Raw genomic sequence first — 21,621 nt, forward strand, 5'->3', positions numbered from 1 at the left:
GGTATTTTCTAACCCTGGATGGTACTGCCCAATTTATTAGAAAATTGTCTTAAAATTTTGCCCTGTATTATCAAGCAGCTAAAATTGAATTGTTATTATACATATTTTAACAATAAGGTTTAGTATCAATAGTGTACTTATGTATAACTGGAACTTGATTTTATCTCCTAAAAGTTAAAAAGTTAAAGAGAAAACTAAAAGTTTTCTTGAACTACCGGTCTGACTTTGATAAGAGATAATAAAGTGTTTTCTTTATTTTTTAAGCAATATGCCTAGAAAACAAAAATTTTGATAATTTGTCCTGTAAAAATAACTTTGTGTTTCATTTATTTATCAAGTCTTTGATTACTTAAGAAAACTGAGTCTTCTCTATTAAGAGAGCTAATAGGGTTTATGGGTTTGTGTTTTAAACTATTTCATTTTTTGTATGTGCTCTAAAATTTTTTTTAATGTTTATTTATTTTTGAGAGAGAGAAAAAGAGAGACAGGGTTTGAGTAGGGGAGGGGCAGAGAGAGAGGGAGACACATAATCTAAAGCAGGCTCCAGGCTCTGAGCTGTCAGCACAGAGCCTGACATGGAGCTAGAACTCAGGAACCATAAGACCATGACCTGAGCCAAAGTCCAAGATCATGACCTCAGGGAACCACAGTCAGAAGCTTAACCAACTGATCCACTCAGGCACCCCTTCTGTATTTGACTGAGCTGAAGTTGGTTACTTAACCCACTGAGCCACCCAGGCACCCATGTTTTAAAAACTGATATTTTTGACAAATTTCCCCAAATCGAATTCTAAATGAAATCTTTGACCTTGAACCAACTTTGGGATTTTTTTAGAGGGTCCCTAGAACATATCAAAAGATTTGGTCTTTTTAAAAAAAGAGATGCTAAACTAATCAAGCTAGGAACCATTGTCAAAAAAGAATACTAAGCATTATTTACATTGTCTTTGTAGGTATATATGATAAATGTTCCAGAAATTGTACAACATTCCTAGAAATCTGGTATGTCCTAATAATGTTATCACTTGTAATTCTGATTACAATTACAATACTGTGTGTGTCACAGAAATAACCAAATTCCTTGTCAGCTACATTATAATGAATTTTCATCTGACCTTTAACATTGCCACTTTTAAGCCTTTGTCACTCACAGTTATTGTTTTACTTTGATGTTTTTGTAAAAGTGTTTCTGCAAAAGTGTTTCCACTTCAAAGAAATTCATGGAAAGGATTCTGTGTAAGTATTGTAAAAATTCTGGCCTTAAGGGAATAAGAGTCCTGCTGGGAAGAATTTGCATGCTTTCACTGTGCCTCTGAAAGGTAAACCTAGAATACATTTTCTGATAACTTGCAGATTATGCCACTGAAGTAACCAATTATAGAACTTCAATGGGGGAAAAAACTGATGGCTTTGTAACATTGCTAACAAAAGATCAAAATAAACAAGAATTGATTACATAGGACTGATAAACTGATGAAGAGGACTTTAATTTTGACTCTGTTTAAATTACTGGTTCCTTACTCATGAGTTTTCCAGATCTCGGAAAAATTGTCCTCCTAAGCTATGACTGAGAGCACTTTAAGCAGAATATATCCTTATAAGCAAGGATGAAATGTTTATCTTTTTCTCCCTACCTGAACCCTCAAGAATTTGGAAACCCTCAGGGAGTTTTCTTAGTTTCATGGCAGAATACTTACTTGCCCAAGTTCTATAAGAATCTGTTGTCCTTGTAACAACAGGACACAACTGGAAACATCAGTTATATTACCAAGGCTTTGAATGAAATATCCTATTTGGAGAATGATGTGCACAGACTCAGATAGGACCAGATAGCTTTAAGGAACTAAGGTTTATGTTATAGAGCTAATAAAACCTCTTAGAAAAATCAGTTTGGCACCTTGCTTACAAGGTTCCTAGCAGTCTTGCCAGGTGAATACAGTCACTTCCTGGCAGGTATAGAAACCTCAATATATTTGGAAAACCTTAGAAGAGAATAATTAACCTGAATCTACAGGTATTGCTGGTGAAGACAATGGCAAGTCACTGCCTTGATTTCCTTGCCTTGAGAGGCTTTTAAAAGTTCAATCTGAGATTTTTTATGAAAAGTTCCAGGGGTGCCTGGGCAGCTCAGTTGGGTGAGCATTCAACTCTTGATTTCAGCTCAGGTCATGATCTTACAGTCCCTGGGTTCAAGCCCCACATCAGGTTCTGCACTGTTAGTGCTTGGAATCCTCTGTCTCTAACCCTCCCCCCCCCCCACACACACACACTCTCTCTCTCTCTGAAAATAAACTTTTAAAAGTTCGAGCAAAGCATATTTAAAAGAGCCTATATGATCAATCACCATTCTTGCTCCAATTGCATAAGTAATCGTGCCAAATTTATTAAAACCAGACTTAACCTGTGAACAAATTAGTCTTCCTATGTACTTAAATAAATTATTTTAATTTTTTTTTTAACGTTTTTATTCATTTTTGAGACAGAGAGAGACAGAGCATGAATGGGGGAGGGTCAGAGAGAGGGAGACACAGAATCTGAAACAGGTTCCGGGCTCTGAGCTATCAGCACAGGGGCCCGATGCGGGGCTCGAACTCACAGACCACGAGATCGTGACCTGAGCCGAAGTCGGCGCTCAACCGACTAAGCCACCCAGGCGCCCCTTAAATAAATTATTTTAATAAAAATGGAATGATTGTAGAGACAAAAACTATGTTTGAGCAAAATACACCTTTGTGGATATCAAATTCTGGTGCTGGTAATTGTCTCTGAGATTTGGTCTTCTACCTATAAATTGGATTAGATTCTGAATTCTTCCACTTTTTCCATTATTTGGCTACAACTCTCCAAATTTACATTTCAAGTTTCTCCTATCTTTTGACTTGCAATCACTGAGAACTAAAATTTCCCTTTTCCCTAAACCATGCAAGCTAGAGTTGGACAATTTGATACGAACTTCAGAGAAATCACAACAGTTTACATATGGACAGTTTTCATGCAGGTTGCTCAGTGACCACTTAGATCACCAAAGACATTCAAACTACAAACCAGGAATATCCATCAGATTGTCTCTGCCAGCCCTCATGCCATCTGATGATGCTTCAAACTAGTCATCTAGAAATTTTCTCAACTACCTGGCTTCAGAACTCAGAAACTGGAATCATAGTCTGTCCCATTATTAACCATTTTCTTCTTTTGTTTCCATAAACATGTCTCTTATTAAATACCCGATTACACCATAAAATTAACTTTGGGAGTCCACCTGTATCACCACCTCCTGAAAGGAAACACAAGTGCTTAAATGAACTCGTCTATTCTCAGGACTAAGAGACTGCTCAAGTGAGATGGAGCAATCTATAACTCAACTTCTGGACAGTGAGCCTTCTTGGTGAAGTTTTACACATGACACTGAAGGGATTCAGAATGAGTCTTCCCAAAATGTGCCACTGTGGCACGTAGATTATTTTGAGCTTAAGACAATCAAGGCCCAAAAGACTGAGAAAGGGCTTTTCACCTCCCTATTAACTGCCTCTAAAAATTTAGATTCAGAGCCTGATCCAGGAAGAGAGCTATCAGAAAAGATAACTATAAAAATTATAGGCTAGGTGTGGTCAGCTGGGGGGAGCTCCACAGAGGCTGTATATTCAAATTCCTCTCTGTGTCCCACTGTCTGTGTGTGACATGACAAACTTGTTTACTTAACTTTTGCCCTTCCCATCTTCCTATGAACTGTCCTTTTCCTCTGAAGACCCAGATCCCTACTTCCCTTCTCCTTGGTTAAGAATGGTGCTTAAGCCTCAATTGCTTGGCTATCCTTGAGCTTCTCATGCTTTTGTTGGTTTCCCTTTTGTACAATTTTTTTTTTTTTTTCATTTAACTACTAGACTCGCCAAAAGAACCAGGGCAGGGGGATTTTTCCAACCCCTGCACACCTAAACATAGCTTTATATATTCCTTTCTTCCTCTGTTCAACAATTCATTCATTCATCCACAGTTTGGAGTGGAAATAGTAAGGAAGAGAAATGGACAGGAAGATATGCTCATTTACAAGAAGAGTAAAAAAAAAAATCTATAGAAAGCAATGTAAAGTAAGACTGTCATTCTGTATTATGAACAAGGTAGTATCAAACTGCTAAAGCAAAACCGCTCACTTGATCAAAGACTTGGATTTCTATTTACAAATCCCAGAGCTTTCTTAGGACTTTAAAGTAGGGCCAATATAATCAGAGTAAGACTATAAAGGTGTAATGCAGGATGTCTTTCCAACTCTAAGAAATGATTTCCAGTGGCTCTGAATAGCTAGACATCATCACTGTCCCTTGCTATTTCAAAAAAAAATTATGTTCCAGTATGTTCTGTATTATGTGAATTTCATGTTCTGTTTCATGTGATACCTATAAGCTATTCTGTCCAAATTCCAATTCCAGCTTTTTATAATTTCAGCTGTGATCTACGGTTCATTCTGTTAAGACTTCTCCATAATCCCTCTGTTCCATATTATATATACACCTTCAGTGCTTCCTTCCCGCCCTCACATCCTAACACCTTCATTTAATCACTCCTTAATCATTTGCCTGAAAAGTAAACCCTCCAGTCACTTATTGTTTCCTTCCAGATGCTGCTGTGGAATGACTCCCCAAAGGCTTCACCTAACATTCCATCCATGTTCATCTGGCTGTGCAGACTGTGATTCCAGGACTCTAAAGCTTTTAAGCTCTTTCTTTCCAAGAAAACTCATAGCTAACACCATTATTTCCTCACAAAAACAGCTAACATCTGCAGTCTGAAACAACAAAGAAAAAAAATTGCACAGTTCTGCTAAAGTTGGATGCAAACTTTATCAGCCATTTTAGGCAATAAATCAATGTTCTCTTTTTTTCACTTTCCATTAAAAAATAAACCATGGTGGCTGATTTTCAATTTCCCCTCAGAGGAACAATTAACAAACAGGTTACATGCAATGACTAATTAGTCTTTATGCCCCCTAGCTAAGCAAACTAAGCTTCTATTTAAAAACCTAATCTCTAACAAAATTTATCAGGTTGCTCAATAAAGTTTAATTTTATTCTGTACGTAAATAGTTCACTTTAGCAGCATTATTTATTCAATTTATTCAGGAAGCAAATACCCCAGCAAACTGCTTATTCTAAACTGATAGCATTCAATTTTTGTTAAAGTTATTCATCACAACTCTCATATTAATAAACTTGCATATAATTAAACTGTATTCTTAGAAAACAATTTTTAAGACTTTGATCTTTCTTGTTTTACAATCTTAATGTAGATTCTTTTTTAGAAATAAGGTCCCTAGAAGACTGAGACAAACTTCAAGCCTCCTCATTCCAGCTGTTTCCTGTATAGATCATAATGGCCTTTAGTTATGGGCAATTCCTTTACATCAGTATTTCTCAAATTTTAACGTGCATGTGAATCCCCTGTGGAGCTTATTAAAGACAGTTTCTTGGGACCATCTCCAGAGATCATGATTCATTAGGTCAGGTTGGGTCCATGAATTTGCCTTTCTAACCAGTTCACAGATAATGGTGATGCTATTGATCCAAGGACCACAAGTTGAGAGCCATGGGTCTAGTTTAAGACAACTTAAAAGAAAATCTGTATGATTATGCTTAAGAGCCCATCACCATCAACTACAAAATCCATAAAATCCCTCTACCAATATAAAAATGATAAAAATTAAAATCACAATCTGTATACTAATATCCATTCTAACCCCATAGTTTGAATAGCACTTTCTTAACCCCTTCCTTTCAAATACCATTATTTAATGTCTAAGTGGAAATGCTTTATCTTCCCTCATCTGGACCATTACAAATCGGTCTTTTCAGAATATGACAGAGTAATATATGAAATTTTAAACCATAACACCACAATCTCAAACAATTCTATAAATTCTCTTTATAAAGTGTGCAAGATATTTAAACATTTTTCTACCTGTCTTTAAAATTTTCAGTGATATTTAAAAATACCAATGATGATAGCATCTATGTATATTAGAGCACACTAAAAGAAACACACACATGCACACACAGTCATTTTTATGCTGAACAGCTTGAGAGAATGGGAGAAAGTTGTTCAGGAAAGACCTCAGGATTTGCTGCCCCCCACCACCAGGCCATCTGCCCTCTAGGGCATCTTTTTAGTCTTCGTGGAGGGAAACAGTTGGAACATCAATGGCCTGATTTACACAGGTTGATGTAGCAAGAGTATGTCCTACTGTCCAAAGTGATACAACAGATGCAATAACTTATGGTAGTCATTTCAAAGTTTCAAATAATATCCTGAAATCTCAAGGATACTCAAACATATCAGTAGAATAAGCCAAGAAATCAACTACAAGGTAGGCAGGGTAAACAAGCAGACACTATAGGAGATTCTATCCTATTTGACGCCTTCTCCCAGATGCCCACTTTTTAAGTGGCTTCTCCCAGTTCTTCTTATATCAATCTCAAATACAATATTCTTAATTGGTCCTTAATTCTCTTTGCCCAGCTCATCATTTCCATCCTCCCTAGAGTGTTCTAATTCAAAAAAAAAAAAAAATCAAAGTTTTGATATACCACAATTTACCCAATATTAATAAATATGAACTTACATACATCCATAGCCTTAAACCTACATACATGGGGACGTACATTCATACACTCGCAAACACGTTTGGACATGGATGGGATGATTTTCAGTGAGTAGGTATACAAGCCCATGATTGATAAACCTATTCACAGGAACAAGCTCATGAGCTATGTTTGTCTTCATGAAAATTAGAGCAACTAAAGTGTATTGATACTTGGAAAACATTCAAATGTTTAGCTAATTACAATGAACAAATTATAAACTAGGGTTCTAATAAAGTATTTTATGTGTTGATGGGGATGTTAAAGCCAAAATGTGAAAAATAAAACACACACCCCATAGACCAAATTTAATTATACCCTGCCACAACTGAAATACAAATATCAAAACTATCTAACAATAGGATCAGTTTTTCTGATTTCCAGCTTTTGTAGTTTTTATAGTATATGAGAATTGTGTAGTTCATTAAAGATTAGGCACAAATTTAATTTTGCACACGGTGTTTCCTTCCTGGGAATTAATGACATATCTATATTCTAGCATGTCCCAGAGCATTTTAATTATTCCAGACTCTCTAAAAGAGTTCTTGGCATTCACTTTCTACTATCCATGTTGGTTTAACAGATTAGGTCTCCAACTACATTATGAATCAGAAAACAGAAGAAAGTTATTACATGTAGCTTGAGTAATTAATTCATCTGATACCAAGGTTTACCTGTGGCTTCATCAAAACTAGCTGACCAGGACTTCCTACAAAATGTATGACAAGAATCATTTTTATTTTCCTTTTCCAACAGGTGAAAAAGAAGCTCCTGGTCTTCTCTCGCTTTTCTTTTTTAGTAAAAGAACAAGTGGCATCAAAACTCATAGGGCTTATGGCTTCCTCAGAAGTGGATGGCGCAGCATCACAGCTCAATGTTCCCAAGGAGCCAAGTCCGCCCAGTGGCAAGAAGAAATGAGGAAATACAGACACAGGCCACCCCACGTTCTGCACTTCAGCATGGGTTTTAGAATTGCTGAGCAGAAATTGAGGACAGAAAAGCCACTTGAAACAAGTGCAATCTTTAACGGTGTAAATTCAACTCAAATGTCCAGTCACAACATGACTGGTTCCTGAGCTCTTCATTTCTCAAATGGAAGTATACTGAAGTTCTCTTAGGGACACATTGTAGAGCTACAACTGCGTTGTCATTATTTTTTTTATCACCCCATTATCTTTTTTATTCTGTGATCAGTTATATACAATTTGTTTCATTATCTTTACATTTGTATTTGTTTGTGTCCAATAGAAAATTCTTGTTTCCCATGCTTCCAACAACCCAGGTCTTATTAATAAAGCTTTTATTAACCTCACAATAGCACTTTAGCGCATATTAGGGGATTGAGTTTTTTGTTTTTTTTTTTAATTTCACTTATTGTATTATAGTGTGGTTTTACTCTACACACTGTGGTTTAGATGACCACTTAGAACAAAGAATAAAGACGCCAATGGTTGAAGGAAATAGATTTTTTTTTTCCAACAGAACTTACTCAGAAATTTTCAATAGGTGTGTGAGGTCTGCATACATAATATTTGGTATGTATACAATGCCTTTTGTATAAATCTGACCTTTTTGGTAGGACTTTAAGTCAACTGTACCTGTCCCAAGTTTAAGGCACTTATTAAGAAACTAAGAAAGGATCTATTTCTCAGAAATATCCTATAATACCATTTACCCAAGTACAGAGGTAAAAGAAGGTCTGCTGTGAGGTACAGAGTGAAAGAGGGTTGTCAAAGTTTAACAAAGAACAGTGGCATCATTTTAAAGAGTCTGAATAACTTCTCCCTAAAATAACAGTGATTCATTCACATTCATCTACCTCAGATTTTCAAAATTGGGTCTCAAAATGAATAAGGCAGGGTAAGCTATATCATCCTAAGTCATTTGTAACCAAGTGCAGTTTCCTTCCTTAAAGTAAATAATTCATCTAGAACATTACCTAGTCTGTTAAACAAAAAGAAGTTACAGTAAATGAGTACAAAATAATTTTCTTGTAATTCAAGTTCCTACTGGTCTTAATATGCTTAATACTGGTCTTAATACACTGGCATGATGTAGCATAAGTAACTCTGGCTTTGGAACCTGTTACAGGTTCAAGTCCAGTGCTGCTACGAGTTATGTGACCCGCAGAGATTTTTATTAACTCTATGAGCCTCCCTTTCCTCACATTAAAAGTAAGCAAAACAGGATCTTCTTCATGCAAATATGAGTTCAGAAGTTAAGTAAAGCCTTTAGCAAAGTCATTGGCATAAATTCTGTATGTGGTAGGAATGGTTGCTATTATTATTGTTGTGTAAATTCCCAAACTCTTGTCAATAATACTCTATTAACAGTTAATGCAGCACTTTATAGCTCATGTGTTCTTCCATTTGTTCCATTCAATAAGTTAGTTGCAAATCTAGAGCAGGTATGCTAAAATACTATTGACCCTAAATCATACTTTTTGATTAAGGGAAATGATTGGCATTCTATTTAACAAGTTATCACTATTTTTTTCTCCCCAAAAGGTCAGTATCTGTATATATTCTTCAAAAAGCAAATAGATACTTAAGAGATCTAGCTCTCTAGAGATGAATATTTACACAGGCTTATGTTCCATTTCCTTTAGCTCAAGTTTTTCTTTCAATATTTTCTAGAGCATACATTTAGCAGAATTATATTAAATATTAAAATCTTGTCATAAGGGAACGGGGACTAAGTGATAGCAGACATTCATGAGTGAAAGTCTGAATAACTACATCTGTTTCTCCACAGGTCTTGCAAATTTCTTTTAAACACAGCCCTAAAACCTAGGCAAACAGAACTCCAAATTGCCCTAAGCTTTTATGTTTGACCAGGTCCACAGCTTTCTATAAAATGTAAGGTTTGAACTATGCCATAGGCAGTTTTAAAAATCTGAGAATTCTCAGTCCTTAAATCAAAATTCTCAGAAAGTAGAAATTGTGTCTAAGTAAAATAAGATTCATATTTTGACTTCAACATTAACCTATGTGATCAGCTTCTATTTCACAGTGAAATAAATACAGATTGAGGAAAGAATTTAAAAAGTGAATGCCAGACTCTGTACACTCAGTGGGTTACAGATGTATGAAAGTGGTGGCAGAGAGCCACTCCACTTCCTTCAAGATCCAAAAACATTTGGAAGGAAGCCCCAGAAGGAAAGACGTCTGACAGACATGTTCTCTTTGGGGTTTCCTGCCTCCTTTTTTGCCAAGCTTCCTAGACCCCTTTGCTTGTTAATAAAGTTCACCAAAAAGACTTTATGAAATGCTGATTTCATAGAGTGAAACTTATATTAAAGGCGTTTTTATGTAGTCGAAGTTTCCTGCCATCTGCATTTCCGTACTTCACAAATCCAAGGAAGCGTGACTTGGAAAGTTAACGAGCCTAAGGTGACATTTGATGCGCTTACTATCAGTGGGATATTCAGCCCAAACACTGAATCCAAAACCAGAGACCATGGCTTAGACACTGCAATAGAGAAGCTGCTTCACCCTAAGGGTATCATTATACCCCTCAATGTTTCTACTCCTTTTCCCATAAAATGGAATCCTGAGAAGATTCATATTGTACACCGTGTGAATTAACTCAGTAAAAACAGATATGGAAAGTAAATGAAAAGCTAGATTCTACTTTCTCTGACCTTCACAGTGATAGGAGAGAAAACACAGGTTTTTCAAAACTTCCAAATTTAGCACCTGGATTTAAAAATACACATTATAGTCCAATATGGAAAATACAGAACTAAAACTACTAATTCTAGTCTGCAAAAATAACATCTTTTATATAATTAAACACATACTCTTGCCCATCAGAAGGTCAGTTAATTTGGCTGAAAGCAGCTGAAGTTTGTATTATGGATATTTGCTGTATTTAACATATAGAAACTATTTTGGTCTATAGACATTTTTAAAGGATCTGAGTATTTAGATCTCCTGAATAACAGAAAGGTAAATAAAACATAGCTTCATCTCTTGAGAAGATCTCACTCTAGCACTAAAAAAATATTACATGTTTAATGCCTCGATATTTTAATCATTTCAAACATATTTGGTAGGGAACTCTACTTCAATGAGGAAAACAAACATGAGTCCACTAAGTACTATACAGAAATTGGGTCTGGCAGAAAGAGAGGCAAGAGACACAAGCCAAACACTCAAAAGAGTCACCACTTGCAAAGGTGAGCATCCATTTTCAAATCAAACATGAAAAAAAAAAAAAAAACTAATAAGTAAATTTTCAAGATTAGGGGCCTGTCAATTATTTTTTTCCTATAAGAGACAATAGATAAGATAGATGGTACAGATACAGGTTGATATGTATACATTCACACACATCACTATTCATACCTTAATGAATAACTCTCCATGAATTAATGATATTAATTCTGCCAGTATATTTTCAACCATCTTATTCTGACCAGGAAGTTCTTCCATCTATCCGAATCCCATTTGACCTTCCATCTACCTCCAACACAAAGACTATTATCATCATCACTGACTCCCCCTGTGCTGCATTAGAACATATTTACAGGCTTGTGTTTTTAACTGAGTTGTAAGAAAGGAATGCAGGAAAAAGAGTGATTCAAATAAAAAGCAGGAGGAAGAAATGAGCTTTCAGAAGAAGACAGCAATGAAAAATGAAAATGTGGCCTGAATAGTGCCCTTGGGACAGAAGCTCTAGTGGTTCTACTTCCCCTTCCTGCCCACCATGGTCCTTACCGCCTTGCCAGCATCAGAGAGCCAGAGCACAGCCCTTCCTCTCTCTGAATCAGGGAAGGAAATACCGGCTTCTCTCATCAAAATCATGTTCAGAACTCACAGCTCTGGTCCCTTCATCACTGTGTAGAAACAATAGTTTTGTTTATACTTTATATTTTTCAGAGAGCCTTTCTACTAGTGGGCTTTCCATTACATTATTACTAGGCTTTCCTATAAACTATACGAAAAAGGTTTAAAAATATCAACATCTATAAACTTGAATAATGTTCTAAGTTATCTTTATATAAAGAGACAAAAGTCTCTTTATATAAAGTCTGATTTTAGAATGAATGTTTTGGGAACAGGATATGCCAGCCAGTATTATTTTCTGAAGAAAATACAAAAATGTCCCCATCAACATGGGCAGATGTGGAATAAATGCAACAACACCTGAGTGTTCACTGAGGAATGAATTCTGATTACTCAGAAAATATCATCCAAAGGGGAAGATAGCAAATTTCTGGTAATTTAAAGACAGCTCCTTCTTACTGCTAATTACTACTAGGTTCTATATTGTTCAAAATATGCCAATGTTCAGAAACGTCCTAGGTGATCTCATTAAAACATCCCCATGTAATTGTCCATCAAGAATTTAAAATACATATTTATATCCATCAGCACAGTAAGATAATCTGGACGCCCAAGGCAGCGACATAGACAAATAAAGAGTGCACATCGTGCTTAAGCCATTTCTATGTCCTTAACTTTTAAATGTAGCCTTGACCCAACAAAATACTTCCAGAGAATAAAGTCTGCTCACCTGTGCAGAAGCCAATCTGCATCTCCCACTTAGACTAACAATAGAGAGACCTGCGGGAGGAAACCAGAATTCTGCATGTTGCTTTTATTATTAGGGCTTTAAGCAGGCTGGACGATCACTTTCAAATCAGAATTACTGTTAAAAACAATATTCCCCAAATATATGACTTTGCTTTATCTCCTTTAATATGATCTGCTACATGAAAGTGACCCATAAAGTTACAGTGCTGCACAGTCTAGCCCCTTAGTTGATTAGGAAAACTAAAAAGAAACAAAAATAAAAGCTAAACTTGGAAAGGGATGGTCAAGGAGAGAAGAAAGGGTCAGGGAAAGTTACAGCACAGAGTGAATAAGCATAAAGAAAGCCAGAAGACTTGGAGGAGCTCACAGCTAATGAAAAAAACAAGAACACAGAGTGGGGGGAGGGAAGGATGTGAAAGCCAGCTGGAATAAGAGAAAGCAAGAAATACAGGAGCCAACAGAAATCCAAGGACAGAAAGTATTGGAGATTGAAGGGAACAGGAAATTTATTGGAAACCAAGTTGTTTTTCCTTTTGTATCCAATGCAATTCTATTCCAGGCAGAACTCTAGTCTCAACCTCAAAGAGGGCAGAAGGGAAGTTGAAACTCATAGGAGTCTTTCATGGACAGGAGCCAGGAGCTCTGGAAAGATAGACCAGAGAAAACATGATATGACAGCAGACCCTCTGAAAGCAGATGCAGGGATACAGCGGTGGCAGCCTCACCCAGCCACAGTATTTGCAAAAATAAACCAACATCAACAATAACAACAAAAGAATGTAAAAACAGTGATGGTGTGGCTCCACCTCAGAGCTACGGAATCAGAATTTCTGGGACATTTGATAAACACCTCAGGTGACTCCTATCACCAGAAAAGTTTAGGAAACACTGATATAGGAGGAAAAATCAGGGGCTATGCAACCACAGCTGCCTGAATTCAATTCCCAGCTCTGCTATTCACTAGTTGTGGACCACGAACAACTTATTTTACCCTTCTGCATCCTAATGATTCAGTTCATAAAATGGATTGTTGGAAGGATTAAAGGAGTTATTGTACGCAAAGCAGTTAGTACCTAGTACATATTGAATACTCCACAGTAGTATATAACTTAAAAAGCGTTCTGAATACAGAACTCATACAAAATATTGTATCTTAATTAAAAAAATATGAGAAATATATATAAAAGCTGCATCTCAGATGTGGGATGTATGGAATGAAGTATCCATAGGAGCATCCTTTCCAATGGTACAGAGACCAAGCCACAACCATCAGGGTTTCTGTTCTTGATCTCAGCATTCATTCACCAGCCAGGCATTTCCCTTCAGGAATCAACATGTGAACAACCTTAACAAAAAGGTTTTTGTTTTTGTTTTTTTTTTCAAAACCACATGTAAGTCAATTCAAACTAAAGGGGACTCCAAGATGTGCAGTCTCCATGCTCAAGAGATGAGGACTCTCTCAAAATGCAATAAATCCAGGTCCTGACGGATGCCAAGATACCCAAAGAGAACCACATCCATCAAGACTGTTGAGGATCAAACACGTGATGACCCACTTTATTTTACAATACTGTTTCTTGGGTCATTCCCCAAAAAATTATTCCCAACAATCATCTACTTCTTCTATAGAACCCCACATAGTTCTCTGCCTTTCTCGTTATGTGAAGACTCAAGACTCCTAAGTTTTCCATCTGGAAACAGCTCTGTAATAACAAACTCCACTATAATCATAACCTCTGAACTGAACATTCCCATCATCTTATGGCCTCAAAAGAAGACTTGATCACTAGTGTGGAAAGCATCAGACCTAGAACCCTCTCACATAGAGACTGCTTAGTTTCCTACACCTTGCTAGTGACCAAAAGTATGGATGGCATCTTTGGTTTCTATTACTTCCTGAAAATTGTTGCACTTTTTTACTCATATAAAAACTCCTGCTCCTTTGAGATCCATGTGATTTGGCTATACTGTCCTTCATCTCTGTTTGAAGACTTGTATCCCTTATCTACCAAAGCCAGGAGAACTTAGTTTTCTACTGTTCCCTTATCCCCACATTTTGAGATTGTTCTGCAGTGTGTTCAAGGTCCTGGTGAACCTGCCATCCACTATTCGACTTCCACTGAAATTTACTCAGTTAACTTCATCTGAGCCATTAAATCGCATGGCCATACAAAGGGCTCGTCACTGCTTGTGACTGTTCACTTTATAAGCTTCTGATCACAAATATGTGTATTTTCAACTTTCTAATTTTGTTGTGTCCATGAGTAAAGTCTTTGGACTCTACTTTCACCTACCTGTCAGAGATCTTATGTTAACAAAAACAGTCTTGAGAATGGCCATATACCTGGTAACGTGCTATGCAAGGAGCCATGGTGTAATAATGAAACAGACTTTTGCTAAAGATGAATGAGTTCACTCTGTGAAGTACATATTTTGTTCCAAACAATCATACTGATTTAAATATCAAGTAATAATACTAAAAAGTATAAACAGCCTCAGAGATAAAAACTATAAAGTGGTGAGGCTGGCAGACGTGGCAGACAGGATAAACACATCAACAGTCACAGAAAGTCAGTTACTGAAAGGTACAGACTATCAGGTAAGCAGCTTATAAGAGACATTTAAAGCAAAATGATAGAGAAATGAGAGTGCCTTAAGACACTTCACATGTTTTGAAAAAGACTAACATTACATGAGCTAAACATTCAAATAAGGAAAATGAAAATGTTAATTCAAAAACACAGAAGTAGACTTTTTTTTTCAAGAAATAGAAATTAGTTTTTGGCACATCATACATATGCACAAAGATACAAACATATACATGTACACAAGAGGATCAACAAACCTACAAAATACTTTTCAAATGAACTAATAAAATACATGGATTTCCAGAAAGGCTTAAGAATTGACAAAAAGAATGAAACAGAAATAATGCAATGCAAAGGATTAAAAAGAAAAGGTTCATGACAAAAATATGTTTACAAACCTCACGCCCATAAAATCAAAGATTTGAGATAAACATATCAATAGAGACAAAATATTATAAAGGGATTATCCATATAATCATTCATTGATTTATTCAAAAATTTTACTGAACTATGTCACACATAAGTAAGTAGTATATTGTTTCTCTAAAGCCAGATACTTAAGTTGAGCATAATTTTCTTCTTTTAAAATCTTTCAGGGGCGCCTGGGTGGCTCAGTCAGTTAAGTGGCCGACTTCAGCTCAGGTCATGATCTCACGGTCTGTGAGTTCGAGCCCCATGTCAGGCTCTGTGCTGACAGCACAGAGCCTGGAGCCTGCTTCAGATTCTGTGTCTCCCTCTCTCTCTGACCCTCCCCCGTTCATGCTCTGTCTCTGTTTCAAAAATAAAATCTTTCATAATTTTTATTTATAGTGAAAACCATTGGAATAGTCTATTTTTCCATAAAGTATGATTTTTTCCTGAAGCATCCAATCATCTATTTATTCCTTTTTTTTTCTTTTTGAACTTTAAGTTGTTACTCTATACAAATATCCATCTATAAGTAAGTTCTGTGAATCTAATGTAAGCATAGCAACTATAGTTAATAATACTGTATTGGGGCACCTGGGTGGCTCAGTCGGCTGAGCATACGACCTTAGCTCAGGTCATGATCTCACCGTTTGTGGGTTCAAGCCCCACATTGGGCTCTGTGCTGAAAGCTCAGAGCCTGGAGCCTGCTTCGGACTCTGTGTCTCCCTCTCTCTCTCTGCCCCTCCCCTGCTCACGCTCTGTCTCTCCCTCTCTCTCAAAAATAAACATAAAAAAAAATTTAATAATCCCAGGATGTGTGTTGGTATCTTATAGATAGCAGCTAAGAGTATAGTAAAAACAGTATATAATTAACAAGCTATTGGAGGGGGAAAATTAATAATAATAGGTCATTTCAAAAGAAGCTATAAGAGGAGAAAAAGGGGGAAGGAGTCAAAATGGAAGGGAAAAAAGAGGGAAAAAACACTTGAGACAAATAAAAGAAAAAAAATTGAAATGGTATTTTTTTCTCTTCTGAAAATTCCTCCCTAGTCCTAAGATATTTAGTAAATGTGCTACCAACTGCATAGATGCAAACTAAAAAGCATGCAGTCACATTATCCTCTGATTAAATTTAAGCAGAAATATATTCAGTTTAAAATTCTAGAGAAATTTGAACACCAAATCCTTTCTTTGAATCACAATTTTTGCAGAGAGCCAATGTAACTTAAAGGAATCAGGATATGATGTACAATAACTATAAAGTTAATGTCACATAATCTACAATTTTGCTTTTATGCATCTAATACATTTAAAATCATTTGAATTAGAATTTAGATTGTTCAGAATTTTATTGTCACATGGGTTATTAACATATGAAGAAACTGAGGCACCTGGGTGGCTCAGTGTTAAGGGTCTGACTTCAGCGCAGGTCATGATCTCACCCTTTGGGAGTTCGAGCCCTGCATCGGGCTCTGCACTGACATTGCAGAGCTTCTTGGGATTCTCTCTCCCTCCCTCTCTCTCTGCCCCACCACGCCCGACTCTCTGACTCTCTCTCTCTCTCTCAAATAAACTTTCAAAAAAAATAATATAAGAAGAAATTTAGATACTGCTTATGTAGCACTTGGAAACCAAAAAGGAATTGCTTTCCCAGGTTACATTTGATTTGATCACATTGAATCAAAACCTTGAAACATACCAATTAAGCCAGTTGCTTCATACCCATTTTAAGAGACACACATAGGAAATCAAACAGGCCTTAAGAGATACCTTGAACCATAGAATGATCTATTTTAACAGCCTCGTCTATTGACAGTCTTCTGTAAAACCAGCGCCATTAGCAAAGTATTAGAAACTCAAAGAATTTAATTAGTGGAGCTGTGGTACAGTAAGCCTTTCATTTACAATGACCCATTTTGTATTTGATAATAAATTGTGAAACTTCCAATGTATGTATACTTACACATACACACACTCAATATTTATTTTTAATCCTAATAATGTATCAGGGATACATTATTACCACTCATGTGTAAATGGAAATTTTAAGATCTAGCCAGGATATCGCCTACACAAAATCACAGAATGACTTGGTAGCAGAAAAAGATCTATGTTTCCAATCTTCTATTGATTGCCTAGCCAGGATTCTTTCAAAATACAACATTCTATGTGTCCCAACTGTTACCAAATTGTTTCAAATCACAGGGGACCTGCTCATCATTCTCTCTGCCAGATTTTATGGTGAACAAATGATTAAGCATTCTGCTGTCTCTGCACAAACCCCAGAATCCATTTTCAAATCTCCTCCCCATCAAACCTGAGTAGCCTCTACGAGATGAAGAGGTAAGACCCAAACAGAGTAATATCCATCTTCTATCACTAAGACCAAACTGTATTGACACCAAGTATTCATTCTCCTAACATTAGCATTCATTTAACTAATATTTATCATTGAACTGTGATGTATCCATCATTGATCTGGCAAGTGCTAACAAGTATTTCATGGTCCGCATAAGCATAAGAAAAACATCCATTCATTTGTTCATTCAAGAAGTATTTACTGGCCATTAAAAACTAACCAGACATTCTGTTACTTGCTGAGAATGGTATATGTTTCCCTTACTTTTATGATGCTTTGAATCTGGTAGGGAACTAAACATCAAATAATCACAGAAATAAATATATAATTCATATTATATATGATGAATTGTGCACTAAGCAATATAGGATAGCAAGGGTTGCCTATCTTAAGGGTCTTGGCAAGATTTCATGGGAACACAATATTTGAGTGAAGATCTGAAGGGTGAAGAGAAGTTAATTCGCTGAAAAGAATCTTCCCAGCAGAAGAGAGAACGATCAAAGATCGTGGTTCCAGAAGAAACATTATTAAGAATTCACAGAAGGCCACTGTGGCAAGAACAAAAGGATACCTCTAGATGGTGTTGCAGAGAGATGCAAAGAAAATACCATTTGAAGCTTCAGAGACACTTTAAAAGTTGTGGTATTCATTCCTAATAGTAATGGACATTCATAGAAGGCTGTAAAATTGGGGAACAGCAGGATTCTATTTGAAGTAGAGAAAGTCTCCCAACTAGCCATACAAACAGTGGATTGAAGAAACCTCACTTGTTAATAGTCCACGAGAGATAATGCCATTTTAAAATTGGTAGCAGCAGTAAAGTTGGAAAAATATAGATGGATTTGAGAGAAAGTCAAGATGTAAAATTGCAGGACTTAGTGATACTTTGGATGTAGGAAATGAAAATAAAGAGCTCTTGGTTTGTGGTTTATAGAAAGGAATGAACTGTGATGGGGTTCTTAGGAAATACTGGAGAAGTTCTGGAGATTAGGGAGGGAGAACACAAATCTAGTTTTGGAAATGCTGAGTCTGAATTGCTTTTCCAATTTGAAAATGATGATGTCAAATGAGCAGTTGAACGTGAGGACTGGAGTCTAAGAGGGAGATGGGAAAATAAATCTGGATAAATAAATACACTGTATACACACACACACACACACACACACACACACACACACACACACACACAATATAAATAGTAACTGAAACTGTGAGTGTGGTAAGAAGTCATGAGGAACTGATGATTTCCCAGACTGGTAGAGGCCACTAAGTCAGGCTGGTTCCAGATTTAGGAACCACAGAGGTAGGCCTTAAAGCAGTTACAGGTGTTGTTAAACAGATGCCAAGGGAGGAGATCAATTGCAATGAGTGAAGTGTCAGGTGTCAGGTACCAGGTGTCAATGGTGCTGTGAGTTCAAATAAGATTTAAAAATTACAATTCAACAAGATTGGGACTAAAACATAATTATACATAAAGTGCCATGAGAGCACAGAAATGGGGCTTCAACTGTAGACAGGGCAAAGAGTTGGTCAAAGGAAGTGACATTTAAGCTGTGTTTGAAAAATGAATAGGAGTTTCCCAGGCAAAGCAGTCAGGGGATAAAAGGGCAGTATTTAGAGAACATATAGCTGTTTCTCATACTGCTAGTCATTTTCAATTACCTGCTTCCACATATTAACAGGGCAAAGTAGACATGCGCAGGTAGCAGCCTAGCCTCCATCATTGCCCCCACAGAATTAGAACGTAAGGGAGAGAAATACAATGTTAACACAGCAACAAAAGTCATGTAAAGTCTCAGAGTTAGGGAATAAAAATTAAGGATTCCTTATTATATAACAGACTGAATATGAAAGTTAACAGTTACAATAAAAATCGAATTAGAATGCAAAAAAATTAAATAGACATGTAAACATACAAGAATAACTTTCTCTTTTGTGAATTCTCAGCAACAGGCTTTGAACCAGATGACCATGGCCATCTTTTAAGTAATCAGAAGCAATGTATCTTCTGATTGATTTTGAAGGAATCCACAAATGCTGAATTCTGATTTGTAGAAACAAGATTACAATTTCACATAAGGATACACTAAATGGAGAATACACTAAATGTAAAACTACAGGAAAAGGGATACCCAGTATTAGAATAGTTGATTTAAAGCCACATAGTAAAATGTTTACCTACTAAAATAATTAACACAAGTTATTATTTTGTTTACAAGAATAAACATTTTGCATTCAGCAAAACAAAAAAGAGCTAAACCTTTATACTATTCCTTCCTTTGTCCATGGTTTAACGTTCATATAAACAATGATCAATGTCACTGCTTGCAAAATTTTACATTTTGACTCTTTTAAAGGAAAAGCAAATATATATTTCTTTTTTACCTGCCATTTGAGAATGCATTAGGCTGCAAACATGTGGATACTATTAAGTTGCCTGTTGTCTCAAAATGGGTATTCAGGAATCACATAGAAATAAATTTTGGTTTGAAATTGCTGTTATTTACAATGTTTTTTTCAAGCTTATTCAAGTGTGTTCCAGCATAAATTGGGGGATAACTACTGGTACCACATTAGGGATAATTACTGGTACGACAGATAATTTCATTCTACCATTTTATCCTAGCCTTATATGTTGGCTTCATTCCTTTTTCTGCCACAATTTTGACAAATGTGTCCTCTTTGTTCCACAGTACAGGAAAGGAAGTGAAAACAAAGGCACTGTCCCTGGAGGAATGCCTGCAGATAAGATTATATAATGGGTCCCCTCCAAGGGGAAAAACAGAAAAGAAACAGTTTCTTTTGGGGGACCAGGAGAAGGCCACAGGTAGGGATCTTGCTGGATCTGAGCTATAGAGGCGGGTCTACATGTTCGCAGCACAGAGATGAAGGGGAATCTTTTAAGAGGTGAGGCCTAACAAAACGGAACCGCTGTTGGAAGGGGCCTAGGGTGCGGTGGCTACATAACAGGGACAGAGACCAGCTGGCAGTGTGCAAAAGGGTGGGGACACCCTGGGCCGCGAGGTAGTACCTGCGCAGGGTCAAGTGCCCCAGCCACTGAATCCCCGATCCACAGATGCTCCCGGAGAAGCTGCTGGTAGCTGAGGCAGTGCTTCACCGCTGATGGCACATTCCCCATGGCGGGGCCTGGGACTGCAGACGGCGATGGGAGTGCTCCAGGAGCCTGGAGGAGAGGGATGCGGAGCGAGCGGCGCTGGCCCGGAGCGCGCCCCTCCGAGCCACGGGCGGAGAGCACCAGCCCTGCTCCGCGCACTGCGGCGGCGCCGAGAGGGTGGGGAGCGGACGGCAGCGGCGGCTGCGCCCGGGGCAGGGAGCTCGGGAGGCACCTGCGGCGGACGCCCCCAGCACTCGCAACCGGAGAAGAAAAGGAACTGTACCCACGGCTCCTCAAGTGTGGCGCGTTTTCCTTACTGCGCTCAGCGTGCGGGGCTGTCTGCACACGCCCCACTTACCGGCTTCTCACCTGGTTCAGATCCTAAGAGAAAGAAAGGGTGTAAATAAAAGGAAGGGCGCATGCGTTTTTGTGCCGGTGAGTTTGCTCAGTCCCAGCTGCAGACTTTCGTGCTTAATGTGGGTTTCTCCAGCCTTGAACTCATTTGAGTTTCTGTTTGATGATAGTAAGCTCGATTTTAAAATATTTTGAGGGCATCTGCAAAGTAAAAACACCGTGTAATAAAGAAGAGAATATACAAAGTACAAAATTGGGGGAAATATCACAGATAACTTGGTAGGTCACCACACTGTCAGTAAATTGGCACTACAAGTTAAGCACTGAGATAGAATTGAGTAAGAGATACATGGCTCAAAATTATTCAAGCCCTAAAGGCTAAATTCGTTCGAACCGACTATGCTGTACAAATACCTTGGGACAATACCTTGAGACAGTGAATAGGAGTACTCTTTGGTGTGGAGGGGATTGGGAAGATGGTCCTGGAACAGACCATTTCTCTACCTCCTCTCCTTTCACAAGCACACTTACATCACCTGGACCCACTCTAAATCTTTTCAGAGTGGGTTCAGCAGCTTGAGAGTGACTAGACATTCATCAAGAACAGTCTTGTGCAGCCAAGCGTGCA

The 21,621-nt window shown here is 37.4% G+C and overlaps 1 protein-coding gene across 3 annotated transcripts in view; it reads right to left on the reverse strand.

Moving 5' to 3' along the window:
• The window catches only part of HMGCLL1 (3-hydroxy-3-methylglutaryl-CoA lyase like 1), a 191,553-nt gene extending 170,149 nt beyond the window's left edge, over nt 1-21,404 (reverse strand). The window contains exon 1 of one of the 3 annotated variants that reach the window (XM_078447022.2): nt 20,556-21,399. In XM_078447022.2, the coding sequence (XP_078303148.1) occupies nt 20,556-20,663 (108 nt within the window). In that variant the 5' untranslated portion in view covers nt 20,664-21,399. Of the gene's footprint in view, nt 1-20,555 lie in introns of all 3 variants that reach the window. The other 2 variants (XM_078447023.2, XM_060615783.3) reach the window with 2 other exon arrangements.
• Between the last annotated feature and the right edge of the window lie 217 nt (nt 21,405-21,621).

This window comes from Panthera onca, chromosome B2 (assembly GCF_046562875.1).
Source record: "Panthera onca isolate mPanOnc1 chromosome B2, mPanOnc1 haplotype 2, whole genome shotgun sequence".
In the NCBI taxonomy this organism is placed as follows: domain Eukaryota; kingdom Metazoa; phylum Chordata; class Mammalia; order Carnivora; family Felidae; genus Panthera; species Panthera onca.